Genomic DNA, 18,308 nt, shown 5'->3' on the forward strand with positions numbered 1-18,308 from the left:
CAGAGAGGCACACATGCACACACTCTGGTGTACACAGCGAGCTTCACTCTTCCTCCTCTGAATTAGTGATGAGGAAGTGTGCTGCTGAATTATTAAACACAGCCAAAGAGAGAAAGTTGCTGAAACTAAACAAGCTTTTTTTTTTTGGCCCAGAGAGAAAAGAGTGACTCTGCAGGTTGAGCTGCAGATGTGAGCCAAAACCGCTCCTGATTATCCATTAAATCCTGTTTTAATTCAATTTTTTGGACTCAAATATCAAGTTTAGAGCAGGAATAAAACATCTAACGCTAAAGTAAACTAAATGTACCAAAATCAATGTATTTCTGACAAATAAGTGCTTCATGTCATGTTTAGGAATAAAACTACTGTGTTACAGAAGGCTTCATAAACTCATTAAAAATTAATAACTGACACTGAAAATAGGATTATGGAGGACTGAAACTGCCATAATCTGTAAATAATACAAAGATATGTAAACGGTTACTTAAAAAAGGTTTCATGTTAAAAAAAAATCATGTCAAAATGAAATAAAACAAAAAATGTATGTAAAAATAATTCAACAATAGTGAAACAAATACATGTTTACACTTTAATTTTAAACTGCATTCATTTAAGCTTGTTTCAGAGTTGCTATTTATTTACAGTTTTCAATTTTATTCGTTATTTTAATAGGAATATATTTAATTTTTTTCTTTGTTATTGCTGTATTTATTTTTGTTTTATTTCCTTTACATTGTTATTGATCTATTTTGATTTAATTAAATATGTTCCCATCAAAATATCAAATAAAACTGAAATTATAAAAAAAAAGTATAAAGTAAAAAAGTATAAAAATGTATTTATTTCTATTAAATTATTTTTTTTCATTTAATTTTTCTAACATTTATCATCACATCAACTCTTTTATTTTTCCATTTATATATTTTTGCATTTATTTCAGATTATGGCAGTTTTAGTCCTCCATAATCCAAACATCAGTGTCATACTTATCCATTTAAAAAAGGTTCATTGGAGTTATCAAGCCTTCTGTAATACAATAGTTTGATTTATAACCATGAAAATAAGCTAAAATAATCGATTGTTAACTTTTAATCAGCAGCTTTGAGTCTTTCAAGACAAAAAAACAAAATGTGAAAAGTTTCTGCATCGGGAGATGATTTTCAATAGAATAGCATTCTAAAAAAACAGCCATCTTGAACTTGTTATGCACAGCAACAACATAAACGTCCTACTTCGTGGCAGTCCTGGAGAAACCTCTGAAGTTCCCACTGGTCGTTCAGTTTTTCCAGCCACTGCTGCGCCAACTCTCTGTTCTGGTTTCCCCTGAGCGAGAGAGAAAAAAACCTGATTTAGATTTATTTAGTCACCATAACTTACCACAAAGAGAAACTTGAAGTTATCTTGATAAAGTTCCACACAGTTTAGTCATGTTTTCTAACTATATTTGGCTTCGGAGCCTCAGCAGAGGAACACAATTTATTCTCAAGCAATGACGATTAATGACAATTATTTGATAATATGTAAAAAGGATGCAACACACGTCGTAACAAATAAGAAATTCTCCTTTAGTTTTTTGTTTTTAGAGAAATATGGAACACTGAGCTTGAATATTTTGGTACAGTATGTTGCAATAAAGCATACAGTGATGATTTAACATGCACTTTCGAGTTTTGAGATGGTATACATGCATATACTGTATATATACTTTATATATATTTATAAATGAGTCTGTCACCAGACATGTCAGACTTATCACAAACAAAACCAAAATAACAAAAACAAATGTGATTAATTGCCTTGATGAAAAAGTCGAATGGAGTGTGTTTCACAGTGCTCTTCATTGGCCTCATAAACACCTCGTGTGTTAATTCATGTTAATTTAATACAAAAACCATATGGTAGCGCCCCCCTTCCCGTCTCCATTCACAGAGAACACACCATCAGCTCAGCCATCACTCAGATTTCATGCTCAGGTGTCAGAGCTGGATCGCACAGACCGGCCTCATCTTTCTGCCTTTTGTTTCCTTCACACTTGCGAGTCGCTGCTTTTAACACTTTGGCTGCTTCTTTATTGACGTCGTAACGCTGCGTTTGGACACCTGCTTCGATTTTTTTGAGCTTTATAATCTGCTGAATTCCCAGGCAGGACAATGTGATGACTGCATGAAGCGTGAAAGCTTGGAGGAGCCTCCCTTTAAAGCTCCGATATCTTATGAAGGAAATTAAAACGAGCAGCTACTAAAAATGACTTCTGGTTTTCACATAGAGTCAGGATACTTGGACGGAACAATAAAAAACGAACACATTTCTAAATATAGTTAACCTTTTTTATAAAAGCTGCTTGTATCTGATGAGCTTTGGGCAGTTTTTTAATGATCTAATTGAGTTGTAACACAAAGTTCCACGATAAGAAATCATGTTTAGACACTGACGTCTATCCTCTTCTGGCTGAAGATACTTTATACTTTAATGCAGGGGCGGTTCTAGGGGCGGGGCAACAGGGGCATTGGCCCCAGCTGAAATCTGATTGATCAGATTATAGGTGGATGCAATTCCATGCTGAAACACTAGTGGCACTAATGAGCCAGTTGAACAATCTCGAACTATGTTGGACAAATACTTGGCTCCTCTATGAATATTGTGGCCCCTTGATGGCCCCTTACTCAGAAAAATCCTACATCTGCCACTGGTTTAATGATAATAAGTTAAAGCTGCTTTACTTTAAAATGGTCGTACCTGTTGGCGAGGGTGTCGACGCGTTCCCTGATGCGGTCGGAGTAGATGTTGCTCTGGCTGATCAGACTTTCCCCGGCCTCGATCACAGCTTTGATCCTGTGCAGGTTCAGCTCCATGGTGGTGGTGAAGTCCTTGTGTTTCTTTATGGCCGCTTCCACCGTTTCCACCGTGGTGGGCAGCTCCACGTGAGCGAGGGCCGACTCCTGGAACATGAGGACGAGAGCCTTGAGGTAACGTTTTTTTTGTGGTTCAACTGATAAAGCGAAGCTCAGGATGCACAGAAAATATCATGAAACGGCCTCTTACAACCAGAAAACTATAGATTACTGTAAAATAAATCAGTATTCTATTTATGTGTCAATTTTTCCAGATTAAATTAGTTTCAACTTGATTTTTTCCAGTTTATGTGACAGTAAAATTCAACATCTTCAGTTCTTAGAGCAAAAAAATGGACACAATTAGCATCTTGACGCAATCATCTATAGCTAAACTGAAAACTAGCCAATTTATTGATAATGAAAGTCATTATTTTACTGCACTAGTGCTGTCGGTGTCATTATTAACGAATAATTTAACTTGTTTCATGCGGTTTTCTCATTTGTCAAAAAGGTAGACACCCCATTCCTAAAGAATGTATCGTTTCAACAGTTTAAAAGCTGAAAACGTTTGTGTTTTTAAAAAGGAACTGCTTCAAGAAACCATAGCATTAGAAATGTATACTTAGTAAAGTAGAACGTTGCTCCTCGGACTAATAAGGACAGCTGGTCCCTGTTAAAGATCTACGAGCAAACCAAAGAGACGAGCTCCGGCCATAACACACACAAAGAAGACGGCGCTAGCTGTATCTGTGACACTTCAGGTTTAAAAAACAAAGCTTTCTGTGTACGATATCATGTTTAAATACAGACTGCTGGCCAGCACCACATGGATTAAATCAATATTCATAAGGATAATAAGGAGGTTTTGTGCTGTTAGTTACAATGAAATGAATAAAATACTTTGAAACTAACATAATTTAGCTAAAACTAAAGCTAAATTTACTCTAAAATGACCTGTTATACTGAAATAATGAGTAAAGCTGTTTAAAAATGTAAAATAGGATGGGATATTTCCATATTACTATGATATATTATGTGTTATGATCTGTTCTTAGTCCTTCCTAACACCACAGCAGTGTTTAAAACCACTTAAGTTACTCATGCAGTAACGTGCACATCTATGGTATCAAATGGCATCTAAATAAAAGAAGCTGCTGCTTCAACATCAGCCCGTCCGTGATATCGGGATTTCCAACAGGTCGGAGCTCCAAATGATTCGTCTTTGCTCCGTTTATGTGCAGCAGGGCAGTCACGTTTTCCGGAAAAGCGGATTCATTCAGTGGGCTGCTGATGCCTCCTGCAACACTGACAGCTGTGTGGCTTCCTTTCAGCTCCTTATTACACAGGATGTAACTGTCAAGTTCCCATGATTCTGAAGTGCAGCGAGCTGTGACTGCAACATAAACATGGGCGGCCAGAGGCGTCCATCAGTCTGTGGTTAGAGCAAGACTCTCGCCCTTCAGTATCGTCTCAGTGTCTTCATGTGTGGTGTCATAGAGCTGCAGTATCTGCGATGAGATTGTGGTGAGACCGGTTCCATCGTAGCTTCATGAAACCCCTCAGAAACCAGACAGATTGGGTGCATATACTACGGCGTTTTAAGGAGCCTTCTGTAACAGACTGTGCTGAAGAGCAGGAGTTAACTCTTTAACTGAATCCACAGATCTGATGATGAAATCTGCTTTTTTTTAAATCGAGTTTGTCCAAGTTCAATCAGACGTTCAAATTTAGAAGAACAATCCTAATGTGCCCTAATGTCTACAGCTGCTTCTGGTCTGCCTCTATCGAACCAAACCAGCTCTGAAGAGTAAATGTTGAGACATAAGAACATAAAAATACATCATTCTTGTAGGAACTGGTGTAAATAAAGGCAGTGTATTAACAGCTCCATAAGGTAGACTGTGATATGTTCATCACAGCAGATAGTGAGGTCAACTCAACTGGTTTTAAATATAACCATAATAATGATTACCGTAAATTCCGGACGATAGAGCGCACCTGAATATAAGCCGCACCCTCTAATTTTTAAAAAAGAAAATCCATTTTGTGCTTGTATAGGCCACACTGGATTATAAGCTGCAGGTGTCCACATTGTAATGTGAGATATTTACACAGAAAGATGTGACACGTGAGGATTTTTAAATGTTTAATTAAATGCTAAAGGTAACATAAACAAATACATACTGCAAATGTTTTTTTTCCCCGAACAGTGCCTGTAACACCGATGGTTTTAACTTAAATACCTATCGGTAACGCACAAATATGTGGCGGAAATGCTTTTTTTCTTTTTTTTGAACAGTGCCTGTAACACAGCTGGTAAAAAAAATCTTCATCTTGTTCAGCCAGATTGATTGCCTTTAATTTGTGAGTACAAATGACCGATTTACAATAATTTAGTAGTGTAAGGGTGTGTGATTTATCGTACAATTTCATTGGACCACTGTGAACTATTCGTTAATTTTATTGGTCTAATGTTATGAGGCAAAATGTTTCTGGCGGCATGAAAAAAAAAAACAAAAGAAAAACATATATTAGCCGCACCGTACTATAAGCCGCGGTGCTCAAAGCCTGGGCTTATAGTCCGGAATTTACGGTAGATGGTGACACAGGAGTGGATTTCGGAGTGTTTGTCTTCCTCCCAACCACCTGCTAAACTTTCTCATGCATCACCTGGTTGTTGAGGAAGGATTCTGCCTGTTTGACGTCTCGTAGGAATAGATGGAAAATGTGAGCCTGGACCAGAACTTCTCTCCTGCTTTCCCACATCTCCAGGAGCTTGTTCCAGCCGACATCAAGCTTCTGCAGCCACTGCTGCAGGGCAGCCTGAGGCAGGGGAGCCTCCTCCGACTCCAGCAGCTCGTTCATGGCTTGTAGGCGCTCATAGTCTTCTTCATACCTGCGTCAATCACAACGGACAAAAGTGGAGTTGTTCTCTGGAAACCTGATGTGTTTTTATTAGGGCTGGGCGAGTTAACTCGTTATTATCCCGTTAACGCATTGGTTATTTAACCGATAAATATTTTATAAATATAGCAAAATCTGTTGCTGTCTGCTGCGGAACAGGAAAAGAAAGTAATCGGCGGATCCACCAAACATGGAGAAGGGTACGGAACTTTTACTCGGCCATTTTCATTTTAAAGTTCTTCCAGACGGCGGAGTCGACAGAACCAAAGTCATCTGTAAACACTGCCAAGTTGAATTGTCTTCTCAGCGTAGTAGTTCCAGTCTAAAATATCACTTAAAGGCAAAACACACAACTGATAGCAGCAAGTCATTCAAGGAAACAGACAGTGGAGCGAGGCTTCTACATAAAAACTACATAAAGATGCTGATGTTAAAAGTGTGTTTGCACAGCAAATGTTATGGCACTTTCATTCATATGGCAGCACATTTAAAATAAAACTAAATGCTAAAAGGTATACACTACTTTTGAATTTTTTTGGATTCTGCGTACAAATGCGATTAATCAGGGAAATCATGTGATTAATTAGATTAAACATTTTAATCGTTGCCCAGCCCTAGTTTTTATATGAAGAATAAAATAAAATTGTTAAGCCACCCACCGTCCAATCTCTTCCTTGAGAGCGGCGTGCTTGTTGATGAGCTTCTCCGCCTCCTCCAGATTGTTGGGCAGCTGGTCCGAGGCGGCGGCCGTCTGCGTCTGGACGAGCCAGGTGAGGAACGAGTCCAGGTCCTGACATGACCGGGAAAAAAGGATGAGTCCCATGTCATCAATCATGACATTCCTCGATAAGTTATTGAACCTTTTACAAACTGGAATTAAGAGCCAGTTTCAGCCTCTGTTTCTTTGGCAAACACAAGGCCAAGGTTTAGAAAAATAATGACTGGCTTCTTCGCTGCTCGGCCCTCTTTATCATCTAGAGAAGAGGCTCCCATCCTGGGGCCAACGCCCCGCTGAGGGGCTGCCGCACACCACAGGGGGCTGAATGAAGCTATCACTACACAGAGGCTATCTGAGAGCACATTCACTCTCTATAATAAGACCAGTGCCAGATCCTTAATCAAACATCAGCCAGTGCAGAGACGCTCTTAATGCACAAACTTTATCACTTGTAAAAAAAGAATAAACTCCTCTGTGGCATCGGCTAACTTGCACAACACTTAGAGAAGCATATAAACGTGCCTCAGGAGGAAGTTGGGTCTTATTTTTCTGACGTTGACATGCTCTTATCAAAGGAATCGTGAGTTTGGGACTTTTTCCAGCCTCGCTGGTCCAGTGTCAAAGAAACACTTCAGAGGGAAAACATTTTGGATTGTACTGCGTACCTGTGGGAGACTTCAGCACCTTGAAAAATAAAAACTGAGGCCAGCGCTGCACTGTCACAAGCGTCACATGCGTCACTTTAACCCTGACCAAAGGTATTTGAGCTCAAGGTGGCCATCAATCTTTTATAAACGAGAAAAATGTGCACCGATTGTTCCAGAAGGGTGTGTGTACGAAGTTTTCGAAACTATTACATGTACACGCGTGAGTGTTTTCATTTGTTATCTAACAGTACAGCAGAATCCATGTGAGAGGTTTATCGTTCTCATAAAGTTGTGGGGGCGTGAATTCAGGTTTGATTAAAACATTAGTCATGTGTTACTTCTAAGAAGGACACGTGAGCAAGAACCCTGTCACCGTGTAGTTCAACGGTATTACAACACCGTCTCTAAATGGGCTGTTGATTAATATCTGTGATAAAAGTATTCGTGGAACCGGAGCTGAGATTGATATGAAATGAGATGGCCAGAGATTGAAGGAACTTAACGGATTTATCTAAAATAGGAACAGAGAACCCAGCTGAGCCGGAAAGCCACTAAACTAAACTGAGACAGCAAAGGACAGACAAACCTGGAACTAACAAGAACTGAAAAGAAGAAGTAAGGGAGCTTAAATACAGAGGACAACGGATTGCTGAGACAAATAAACATGAAGACTGAGGAAATTATGAGTGAGTTTATGAAACAAGAAACGAACCAGAGTAGCCTACCGATGTGGAACACACTTATTGTAAGTCGCTTTGGATAAAAGCGTCTGCAAAAGGACCGTAATGTAATGTAATGTAAAGACAAAACTAACTGGCCAAAAGTAGCAAAGACAAACCATGAATGCAACTATAGGAGACAAGAACAGAGAGCAACCGAGGAGACTGTGAACAAAAAGACGAATCAAGACGAGACAAATGCAGACAGAATGAATTATAATATATTATAATATATAGGTTTATTATAAAAACGGTTTAGTTATTATCATAAGGAGAGATTGGGACAGTAAAATGTGCATTTTGAAACCTGGTCACAGACGTATTTACCTGTATGAAGCTCTGCAGCCTGCCCGCCACCATCAGCGAGTCCTCACACCCCTGCAGGGTTCGCTTCAGCTCCTCCCACTCCACGCTGATGCCATCAAACGGAACAAGGATCTCCATGGCCCGACCCGGGTGAGCCGTGGCCAGATGCTCCGCGTCCTCCTACGTCACCAAACGAGGATTCAATTACAATAATTCAACCTCATAATGCAAACCCGCAGATTTCTGAGGAACGGCCCACTGTGTCACTGCCAGTTGCCTTTTGATGTAACCGTGCACGATCAACAGCGCCTGAAGCCTTCATCTTAATATCCTGTGACATTAAACGGTCGTTAACAGTGACTTTGTCACAGGAGATGGAGCAGATCGTCCCTCAGTCAGACAGTCGCTTGACGGTGTCAAAGCGTCCATGTGTGAAACCTGAACCCCACATTTCCCCCGACAGGTTCAGCATGTGTGTGTGATATTCAGCTATATATGGACATAAAAGTGCTGTGCAAATGGTAGATTTTAGAGCTCTTTAAATGGTTAACAAGACTCCTGTAGAAAAGCAATACATAAATGCAGTAAGTGTAAAGGTTACACAGGGCTGCATGGTGGTGTGGTTAGCACCGGCAAGAGGGTTCCAGGTTCGATTCCCAGCTGGGGAGTTTGCATGTTCTCCCAATGTATGCACACTGGAAAAAAATCTAATTCTTACCAAGTATATTCGTCTCATTTCTAGTCAAAATATCTCATTACACTTAATATAAGACACAACTGCCTAACAAGTACCATTTCAGCCAGATATAGGGACTTGTTTGAAGACAATACATCTTGAATATCTTGTTAAATGAAAAAGTCTTGAAAACAAATTGTTTTGAGTCACATATCATATGAAATAAGCTTTTTTTTTTTTTTACATTTTAAGAGGTTTTTAAGCTAATTTCAAGATCACTTTTATCTCAAAAGTCCTAAATATCACATCTTATTTCAAGAAATCTTGACAAGCCGAATATCACTAGTTCCATTGGCAGATATCTTTGCTTATTTCAAGCAAAAACGTCTTTTATTTGTTGTTTTATTTACTTATTTTTGGAGGGGCATTTTTTCCAGTGCATGAGTTCTCTCCAGGTACTCCAGCTTCTTCCCACCCAGAAACATTAGGTTAATTGGTGACTCTCAGGTGTGAGTCAGTGGGGTTACATGGCACTGTAAAGAATAGCTTAATGGCTAAATAACAATAAGACTAGTTATTAAGTTCATGTATACACCTTAGTTTGACTAATAACTCGGTTGAAAGTCACACTAAACCTGCTTGTAGACGGTGAAGCACGTGGTGAATTGGACTTTGCGTTCTGTGCATGCTCGAGATTTTTTCCCGGAGTCGTAACCCGGAAGTCAAAGGAGACGATATTACTGTTGTTGTCGCCGTCGGAAAGAAACAAACAACGCGATGGAGAATGCTCCGTTGGGCATCGCGTTTGTGCAACAAGCAGCTCATCACAGACCAAATGTAGAGGGACGTAGCTTCATCTTGCTCTGCGTTCTCCATCTTTCTCGAGTGCCTGAGTTTGTTGTTGTTGTTGTTGAAGAGGTCAACAGGAAGTGGCTCTATTAGCGACAGTTGAAATAAGTACAGCACCACCTATCATGTATGAAACGCTTTGTGCCAATGATTCCTTTTACTCACGCCATATATACTTGGATAATTACCCTTGCTCAAATAAGGACCTTAAAGGGGAACTGTGGTATTTTCAACATTAAGCCTCTTTTATGAGTCGTCTGCAATGTTTTAGAACCCCCCTCACCGCTTTTTTGATGTTTACTGCTGTCTCCGGTATTTGCCTAATTTTGATTCTTCTCAACCTGCTTCAGAATGGCAAGTCATGCGCATGTCTAGAAAGGTCCGTAAAAGCACAATAAACGTCCGTTTTCAAAATAATCAACTCACCGGAGTGGTTACTGGTGTGCACTGGTAATCCATATCAAATTTCGTGGCGAAAAGTGGCTTCTGTCGTGTTTTATTTGGCAGCTCGTTCATGCTCGCACTATTTTCTTAGCGGTGGCGGAGTAATATCAACCAACATCCAGTACAAAATGTCACTCGCTATGGCGACCCCTGATAAAGGGAGAGGCCAGAAGGTTACATTTGTTAATTATCAGCTTCTGTTCTTTTCCAAAGTGAAAGCCTGAAACCTGCCTCCCTTAAATGTTCGTCCTGTAGCTCCAGTACCTGCAGATGTAGGAGTTTGGGCTCCAGGACAGATAGGGCTCCCTCCATCGTAGAAAGGCGTCTCTGCAGAGCGAGGACTCCTCCCAAATCGCTGCCCATGTACTGGGTTGCATCAATGGCTTTCCTCTTTTCCTGGATCTGCGACTTTATCTCTGCGCACTCCAGCAGGTAATTCTGCAGGCGTAACATGGAGTCCAGCTGATCTTTCTTTTGTTCCACCAGCTCCACGATGCTATTCCACCTGCAGCAGCAAACCAAAAAGGATTAAATATCAGAAGAGATTCGCTTTAATATTCAAATTTAACCTTAAAACAGCAGTATTTTTCTTCCTTTATACAAGTTGGCTTTTATTTCCAACTGACGGGATTCACTGATTGGCCATATTTTTTTGTAATGCCATCTGAGAAACATGAAAAGACAACGTGGGAGATTTTCTAAAATACGATAATAATTTGATTGTGTAATTTAGAAAATATTCCTACAATTTACAGATTAATTGGTGACAGGTGAGGGGTCTGATGAGCACAGATTTCTCTGAAAAACTGGAACATTATGGAGGTTTTTGTAGGGCCCATAAATATTTCAGGTCTCCTTGTGGTTCCCGGAGTCTCTGAAAGCAGAACGGGAGGCGGAGCCTTCAGTTATCAGGCCCCTCTCTGTGGAACCAGTCTGGCTTCAGGAAGCAGACACCCTCTCTACCTTTAAGATCAGGCTTAAAACTTTCCTTCTTCATAAAGCTTATAGTTAGGGATGGCTCAGGTGAGCCTGAAACATCCCATAGTTACGCTGCTATAGGCCCAGACTGCTGGGGGACCTCCCATGATGCACCTCTCTTTACTCTCCATTGTTGTCATTAGCTAGTGTTTCTCTCTCAGCAGGTATCCCTGGCCTGGTGTTATGGAGCTTGTTGTCCCCCCTTTCCTGTCCTCTCACCCCCAGCTGGTGAAGGCAGATGGCCGCCCTTCCTGGTTCTGGTTCTGATGGAGGTTTCTTCCTGTTAAAAAGGAGTTTTTTTTCCTCCACAGTCGCCTCGTGCACGTTCAGGACGGGAGATTGGATCAAAGAGAAGTTTCTGAGCAATCTGTTGGTTTCCTTAGCTTGGCTACTTTTAAAATTGGCTTTATATAAATTAGACTTTAATTAAATTGATGCCATTACAATGAATTGGATCATAATTGGCTTGAATTGGATTGTACCTGCCCTGACGTACCTTGAGATGACCTTTGTTGTGATTTGGCGTTATATAACTAAATAAAATAGTTGAATTGAATAGAAAAGTGGAAAACCTGATCCAGACGTAGATTCAAGGAACTTTTCTTGTCATACCAGCTCACATTTACATGTTTACGGTACGAAATTAGGACTCAGGTCCCGGTTTAAGAAGCCTTATAAATAAGTATATATCATATCTCCAAATCATTCTGTCACTTCTTGCATATTTGTGGATTGTCTCCTGTGGGTTACCAACACAGAAACTTCCAAACAGTAATTATCACCCTGAAGGAACAGTGATGGTGTGGCTGTGACTCAGTAGGTTGGGTGTCAGTACGCCTCATTTACCGATATATAAATATATATATATATAGAGAGAGAGAGAAAAAGAGCTGAATACCATATATAGAGTCCATGTAAAGTAATGGGCCCTGTGTTAAAGACAAACACATAAAGTGAAGCACTTTGTAGAAGTATGAAAAGGTTAAAAAGGTTTAAAAGGAGTGTCCATAAGGCAGATTCTGGGTCTAAAGTAATTTCAAGATTATACAAGAATCTCAAAGAAACTAAATCAACAAGCACAACCTGTATAAGTCAGAGCAGCTTCACTGTTTCTAGGAGAAAAAAAAACAATGTTTCCAGTCATTACTTAAAGTTTCTGGTGACATTTTGATGGCAGCAGACTCAGGAGGAATCCTCGGTTTTGGTTTTATTGGATCTAATCTGAGCTTTTGGTACTGTTGACCTCATTATCATGAAAAACATAATCACATTTTAAATCTAATCTAATAAATTTAAAAAATAAATTTAGTTTACATCCTTCCTTGGCGGCGCCCTTTTGCTTATTTTAATAAAAACCTGTCGTTTTACTGCCTCTCCTCGGCTCCCAACCACATGAAGAAACCCGAAGCCTGACAGTTTACCATGTCTACGTACATTTAAAAAAACAGCATCATTATCAACATGCATTTTAACTTGCACGACAAGCTGTTATGTTCCGCTTCAATCTGCTCTGAATTGTATAAAACAGTCGTTTGCTCTCTGTTCTGCTGTTGTTTCAGACCAGGCCTCGTCTGCCTAACATATCGTCATGCAATATGTTCTCCTGAATCTCCTCCAGACCAGCAGGTCTCAATCCAGATCCCTTCAGCCAAGAGAGACCCACCACTCACCCGCATGCCAAAAATCCCTCGAACCTTCTGACTGAAATGAGGTAATGGTAGAGACGCCAGGAGGCGGACAGTGTGCTCAGTAGGCCGGCAGGAAATCAGCTCAGAGACACTGACCTCAGAGATGTCTTCTTATCTTAATATCTATGGATAATCTCGGCTGATTCTGCCATTGTCTTTAAATGCCCTTTTAGATTTTTGTTTCATAACTGGGTGAGCTATAAAGTGTGCACAATGCGCGCTGATGAGTGAATTTAATTGCTTAATAGGAATAACTCATAATTTTTAAATGATTTGATCGATTAACCTCAGCAGAATATATATAATAATTCAAGTTATTATGCATTTTTTTTCAGTATTTAGGGCTGAATCAGAGTCATCATTTTGGGGGGGTTGTTCATATGACTATTAAAAATAATTCTGGGCTTTAACTACGACTTTTAGATAGATAGATAGATAAGATAGATAAATACTTCATTCATCCCAATTTGGGAAATTATTGTGTTGCAACAGCGTACAGTATAAAATATATGTAAACAAAGGAAAAACAAGCAAATAGAATAGAATAAAAATAGAGAATAAACATCAGCTATAAACAAATCTATAGTCTAGAATAAACATCAGAGAAATAAACATTAGCTATATACAAATCTACAGTATGAAGAGTAGGGTAAATAATAATAATAGTAATAATAATAAACATCAGTAAACTAAATAAAAACAGATTTGTACATTTAACAATAAAGGTAAAAATAAATTTAACTGAGCAGACTGAACCAATAAGAAATATAGGGTATATGGATAATTTACATTATATTGTACTATGATGATATTTGTGCAAATGTTATAGCTTTTATAGCTCTGCGTTTTGATAATATAAAGGTCGATATTGTGCAAAAGGAGGTCCGATATTTGTTGTAAAAACGCAATTAAGAGGAAATGGTTCAAGGTGGAAGCTCAAACACAAGATGGATGGAGGGGAAACACAGAACATGGAACATTTAAGTCTTAAAATAAGAATCCAAGAGGAACTATGCCGGGAGAAATGGGGGAAAAAAGGGACAATGTTTCCATGTCAGTGACCAGATTATAACCTTTTCTATTGCGTCTCATGTTTTCTTGCAATAGAAAAGCAACACAGAAACAAAGGTGTTCATAAAGATATGATGCATTTAAGGCCCTGCACCTGCCACACAGTTTTACAGACGGTGACGAGTAGCATCAAGTGCTTATTTTGTTATATTTTTGGACAATTGCTCTCGGCGGGCTTCGTCTTGCAGGAGGAAGCCAGCACAGATGGTCGCCCTGAGATCAGCTCCGTGTGCCAAGGTCACAAGACTGCTGCCAGACGTAACGCTAGTCAATGAATACGGCTGAGACGAGCAAAAACGTCCCGGTTAGACGACGGTAACGAAAAGAGGGACTGTTGCAGAAGATATCCTAACATGCTGTTAGCAGCTCAGCGTCTTACTGAAGCTCAAAACACTCTAATTATCAAAGATCACAGCAAAATACAAAGTAAAGCGTCTTTATTCATGCTGGATGAATTCCCATGAGAAATAACACAACCCTATAAATTATTACTCCTTCGGCGTCTCCTCCTTTCTGCATCAGCTGACTCTACTCCATCCACCCCTCCTCCCACCTACTCCACCCTCCTCGGAGACACACATGCAGTAAAGCTGGCTTCAGGTCAGTCAGTTCAGATGCTGCTCTTCAGAAAAGTGGACAGAAAGGATATTCTTGTTGAGGGTTAGCATTGTACTGTTGAGGTTTTTATTATTATTAGCTGGTGGTAAGCGCATTTATGACAGTTTAGTACTGAAGCTGTAAGCCCCGTCTGTTACTGTAATCTGTTACTTTGTTTTATTCTCTGTTAGTAAATTCTTCCTTACTGGGTGAGTGGCAGCATTGAGATTTTGAGTTTCATTCAGTCGTATTTCAGTGTGTTCAGTGAGGCTGTTGCATGTCAGAAGTGCAGTCGTACCAGTGGTTATAGGAGGGCTATAGTGGAGCCCAGAGTTCAAACTAGACCCGGTGAAGCAGCTTTTAGCTGTTATGCTGCACACAACTGGAACAAACTACCAGCAGAAGTGAAATCAGCCCCAACTGTAAGCACTTTTAAATCCAGGTTAAAAACATTTGTCTTTAAATAATTTTAAAGCATAATGCTATAAATCCTCTTAATTGTTTTATATTTTTCTTTTTCCCTTCTTCTTTGATTGCTTTTAACTGTGTGTTTTAATTTTTATTCTATTTTTTATTCTCTTTAAATTGCTTGTTTTTATGCTGCTTTGTTTTGAATGTCTTTATGTAAAGCACATTGAGTTGCCTGTGGTATGAAATGCGCTGTATAAATAAAGATACCTTGCCTTGCCTATAGAAGTTCTAGGAAAAGTAATTCTGGGAATCGCTGCTGCTTGCGCGTCAGCATTATTTCAGTACCTGGAGTTGAGGTGGTCCTGACAGCCTCGGACCTCCGCAGAAGATGGATGACCTCCATCCAGGAGCTGCTGAACTATCTGATTAACGTCCAGGATCCGCCCCATCAGGCTGTTCATCTCCTGGTCCAGGCTCTCGAACCTAGAAAAGCGGGAGCGTGGGTCACAGAAGGAGGAGAGACGTGCATGCAGAGGCTCCGTGACTCCTTTCCCGCCTCCTCACCTGTGCGCCACCACCTCCACGTCCTCCAGTTTTTCAGGGATCTCCATCTTGTCCAGCCACTGCTCCTTCTCATCGATCCACAGCTCGCAGGCGTTGACCTCGCTGAACATGCGGTAGACGGCCAGCGCGTCGTGAAGCCACTGCTGCCTGAGCACCGCGACCTCGGCGACCTCCGTGTACAGCTGCTCCACCTCTCCCATCCGCATCTGCACCTCCTGCAGACGAGACAGCAGAGGAGCGGTGACAAAAAGACTTTAAGGGGACAAAAAAAACGTCCTATCGTGGCTCCACCCACCTCCTGTTCGCGGTATTGCAGAGGCAGCGCCACCATGTGTTTGCGCAGCGTCACCACGTGTAAGCGGTGTTTGTCGATAGCCTCGGTAACGCCTCTGTGTTTTTTCAGCAGGGACTGAGTGGAGTACTCATCGTGACCGAAGTCTTCACTGGAGACCAGGCGGTAAGCGTCCTGCAGCCAGGCCACCAGGTCGTCCGTTTCCGTGGAGAACTGGAAGAAGTTGAGCGCCTCCTGCAGGTGGCTGAGATGCTGCGCCGCCTGGTCCTCCAACCGCTTCCATTCGCCTTTAACCTCCATGATGCGCTCCTGGATCCCCGCTGTGCCGAAGCTCTTTTCACTCAGAATCTGCTTCCCCCGTTTCATGGTGTTCTGGACGAGAGGGAAGTGATGATATCACCACTGAAAACGTTAAGCATCCTCATGGCCAGTCAGATTCATTTAAAAGCGACAGCAGTCTTACTTAGGTCATATGTTTCTTTCTATATGATAATATTTTTCTATTATGTGTCCGTTACCACACAGTCTATTTTTTCACCTCAAATGTGTGTCGAAACAGACTTTGACGCACAGTTAAGGCGAAATAACAACAAAGTTCACGGAGAGGAGGAAGCGGATCAAATCTGATTGGCTCAGGGGAGTTGGAGGCGGAGTCTTTTCAAAATCCGACTGGTGTAGAGCGAAAACTAGAAGTAACAGTGATAAATATCTGGATTTAAAACTGCAGCGAGACGTTTGTCGAAAAAACAAAATGGAAAATAATAACGAGAAATAAATTAATATACATACATAAATAAACAAAATATCTCTAAAATTAATACAAAATGCTCCATATTGTTCCTTAGTTTTGTTATTTGTATTCAAATTTCCATATTTATTTGTTTATTTCAGTATATATTTCCTCATTATTGACTTATTCTTTAACAGATTTATTCTTTTTTATGGCACTTCTGTGCAGAAGCTCCCACTGTTTTTGTGAAAAGCAACAACAAGACAAAAGTCTGCACTAAGTTGTCTGCAGATTCATGGAAAGAAACAGTCTTAGATAAACCAGTTGGAAGCCCTGATCGTTCAAACTTGATCTGTTTCTTAGGCTTGTTGTGTATTAAACTCTGACAGCTAAAACATGTTGCAGTTCCAGTAAAGAAGCGTCTTACAGGTGCAGTTTCAACCCGTGCAGAGAGAAAACACACACCTGAAGCAGCGACCGATGAGCCAGCAGCTCTCCGGCCAGCGTTTTGTGTTTCTGAAGCAGCCTCAGCACACTGCTCAGGTCTTTGCCGTAACCCTGAGCGGCCAGGATGGAGCTTTTCTCCCGGATCCAGGCCTCAGATTCTTCCAGCTCCTAACGGGACGAGACACGGACAGAGAAGATATCGAGTGTTTCAGTCAAATGAACATCTTAACCTTTAAAACCTTAAACTCATTCTTAAAAGAAAACCAAGAAAGAGGTGAAATAGCCAAATCGTCACAGCTTTATGGTCTCTAATCAGCTAGATCACTCAGCTTAATACGACTATATCAAATTACTTACAGGACATTGAGCTTTAAACAGTGGCCTGCGGAGCACATGCAACAGATTCGACGGTAAAAACAACAGATCTGGAGCTTTTCAGAAAATTACGTTCAATTCTGTCTTTGGGAAGATTTAAATAAATCACAACTAAATCATAAATAATGAACGTGAACCAATGCTTTTACATAACAAGTGAGCGTGCTTGAACCAAAAGAAGCTTATATTCTGCACTGTCCAACCTATCAAAAGCTAAAAATCTCCTCTGGAAGGTATTAAAATGGATGGTAATGTTAAAATATCAGTTTCAGAATGTTCTGTACTTAGTTCTGGAGCAAAGAACTTGTTCAAAGCGGTTTGACACATCCGACAAGCATTTCAGATTCAGAAGTGCTTAACGAGAGGCACGTGATCCACAACCCGTCCTACCTGGAAAAAGGCCCACAGCTGCCTGGACTCCTCCAGTTCTGCGCGTCTTTTAGCTGCCAGTTGTTTCAGCTCCTCCAGACAGGAAGACACGTGGTTGACACGGTTACATATCACCTGTGGGTCACATGGTTGGTAACCTGGGTGACAGAAATGTTAAAGACCATTAAAAGAAAAATACAATTATTACAACTCTGAGCGATTATGCTAATATCAATTTTCCAAATGCGTCAAAGTTAAATACATCTTAACATCTTAAGGAAACAAGCATGAGGGAGTAATTCATACATCATTCTTTTTACCTCTTTTATAACCTTTTTGACTACATGCTGTTATTATACATTATAAAGGCCAATAAAATGCAGATCAATTAAAAACTGCAAACCCCCCTTTTCTCTTTCACTGATATTTTATTCTTTTTGTGAAGCAGGAAACAAAAAAACAGGGCAAATCAAAACAAAACAGAAAGAGAAACATAAAACATTCTTACTGGGTATCACTACTGATTTCCTGAATCGATTCATTTCCAATTCCCAAATTTGGGACACAATCCGATCTGCGATTAAATTCAAATTCAGATTCAGGATGGATTTGGGTTCGCTATGATATGATCGCTATGATTTATAAAAATAAATGCCAAAGAAATCAAACTTTAGTGCCAAAACATTGTT

General features: G+C 40.3%; 1 protein-coding gene across 8 annotated transcripts in view; it reads right to left on the minus strand.

Moving 5' to 3' along the window:
* sptbn4b (spectrin, beta, non-erythrocytic 4b) overlaps positions 1-18,308 on the minus strand; it is a 95,819-nt gene that overhangs the window by 51,082 nt on the left and 26,429 nt on the right. For all 8 annotated transcript variants that reach the window (XR_012770292.1, XM_075473024.1, XM_075473023.1 and 5 more), the window contains exons 14-24: positions 17,641-17,777; positions 16,894-17,043; positions 15,702-16,070; positions 15,407-15,621; positions 15,188-15,325; positions 10,362-10,602; positions 8,150-8,308; positions 6,398-6,528; positions 5,505-5,730; positions 2,737-2,939; positions 1,233-1,323 (exon numbers count right to left, since the gene is read on the minus strand). Coding sequence is in view for 7 of the 8 variants with exons in the window: in XM_075473024.1 (XP_075329139.1) it covers positions 1,233-1,323; positions 2,737-2,939; positions 5,505-5,730; positions 6,398-6,528; positions 8,150-8,308; positions 10,362-10,602; positions 15,188-15,325; positions 15,407-15,621; positions 15,702-16,070; positions 16,894-17,043; positions 17,641-17,777 (2,060 nt within the window). In the remaining variant the exon portion in view is untranslated. The remainder of the gene's footprint in view (positions 1-1,232; positions 1,324-2,736; positions 2,940-5,504; positions 5,731-6,397; positions 6,529-8,149; positions 8,309-10,361; positions 10,603-15,187; positions 15,326-15,406; positions 15,622-15,701; positions 16,071-16,893; positions 17,044-17,640; positions 17,778-18,308) is intronic.

This window comes from Odontesthes bonariensis, chromosome 9 (assembly GCF_027942865.1).
Source record: "Odontesthes bonariensis isolate fOdoBon6 chromosome 9, fOdoBon6.hap1, whole genome shotgun sequence".
Classification (NCBI taxonomy): Eukaryota; Metazoa; Chordata; class Actinopteri; order Atheriniformes; family Atherinopsidae; genus Odontesthes; species Odontesthes bonariensis.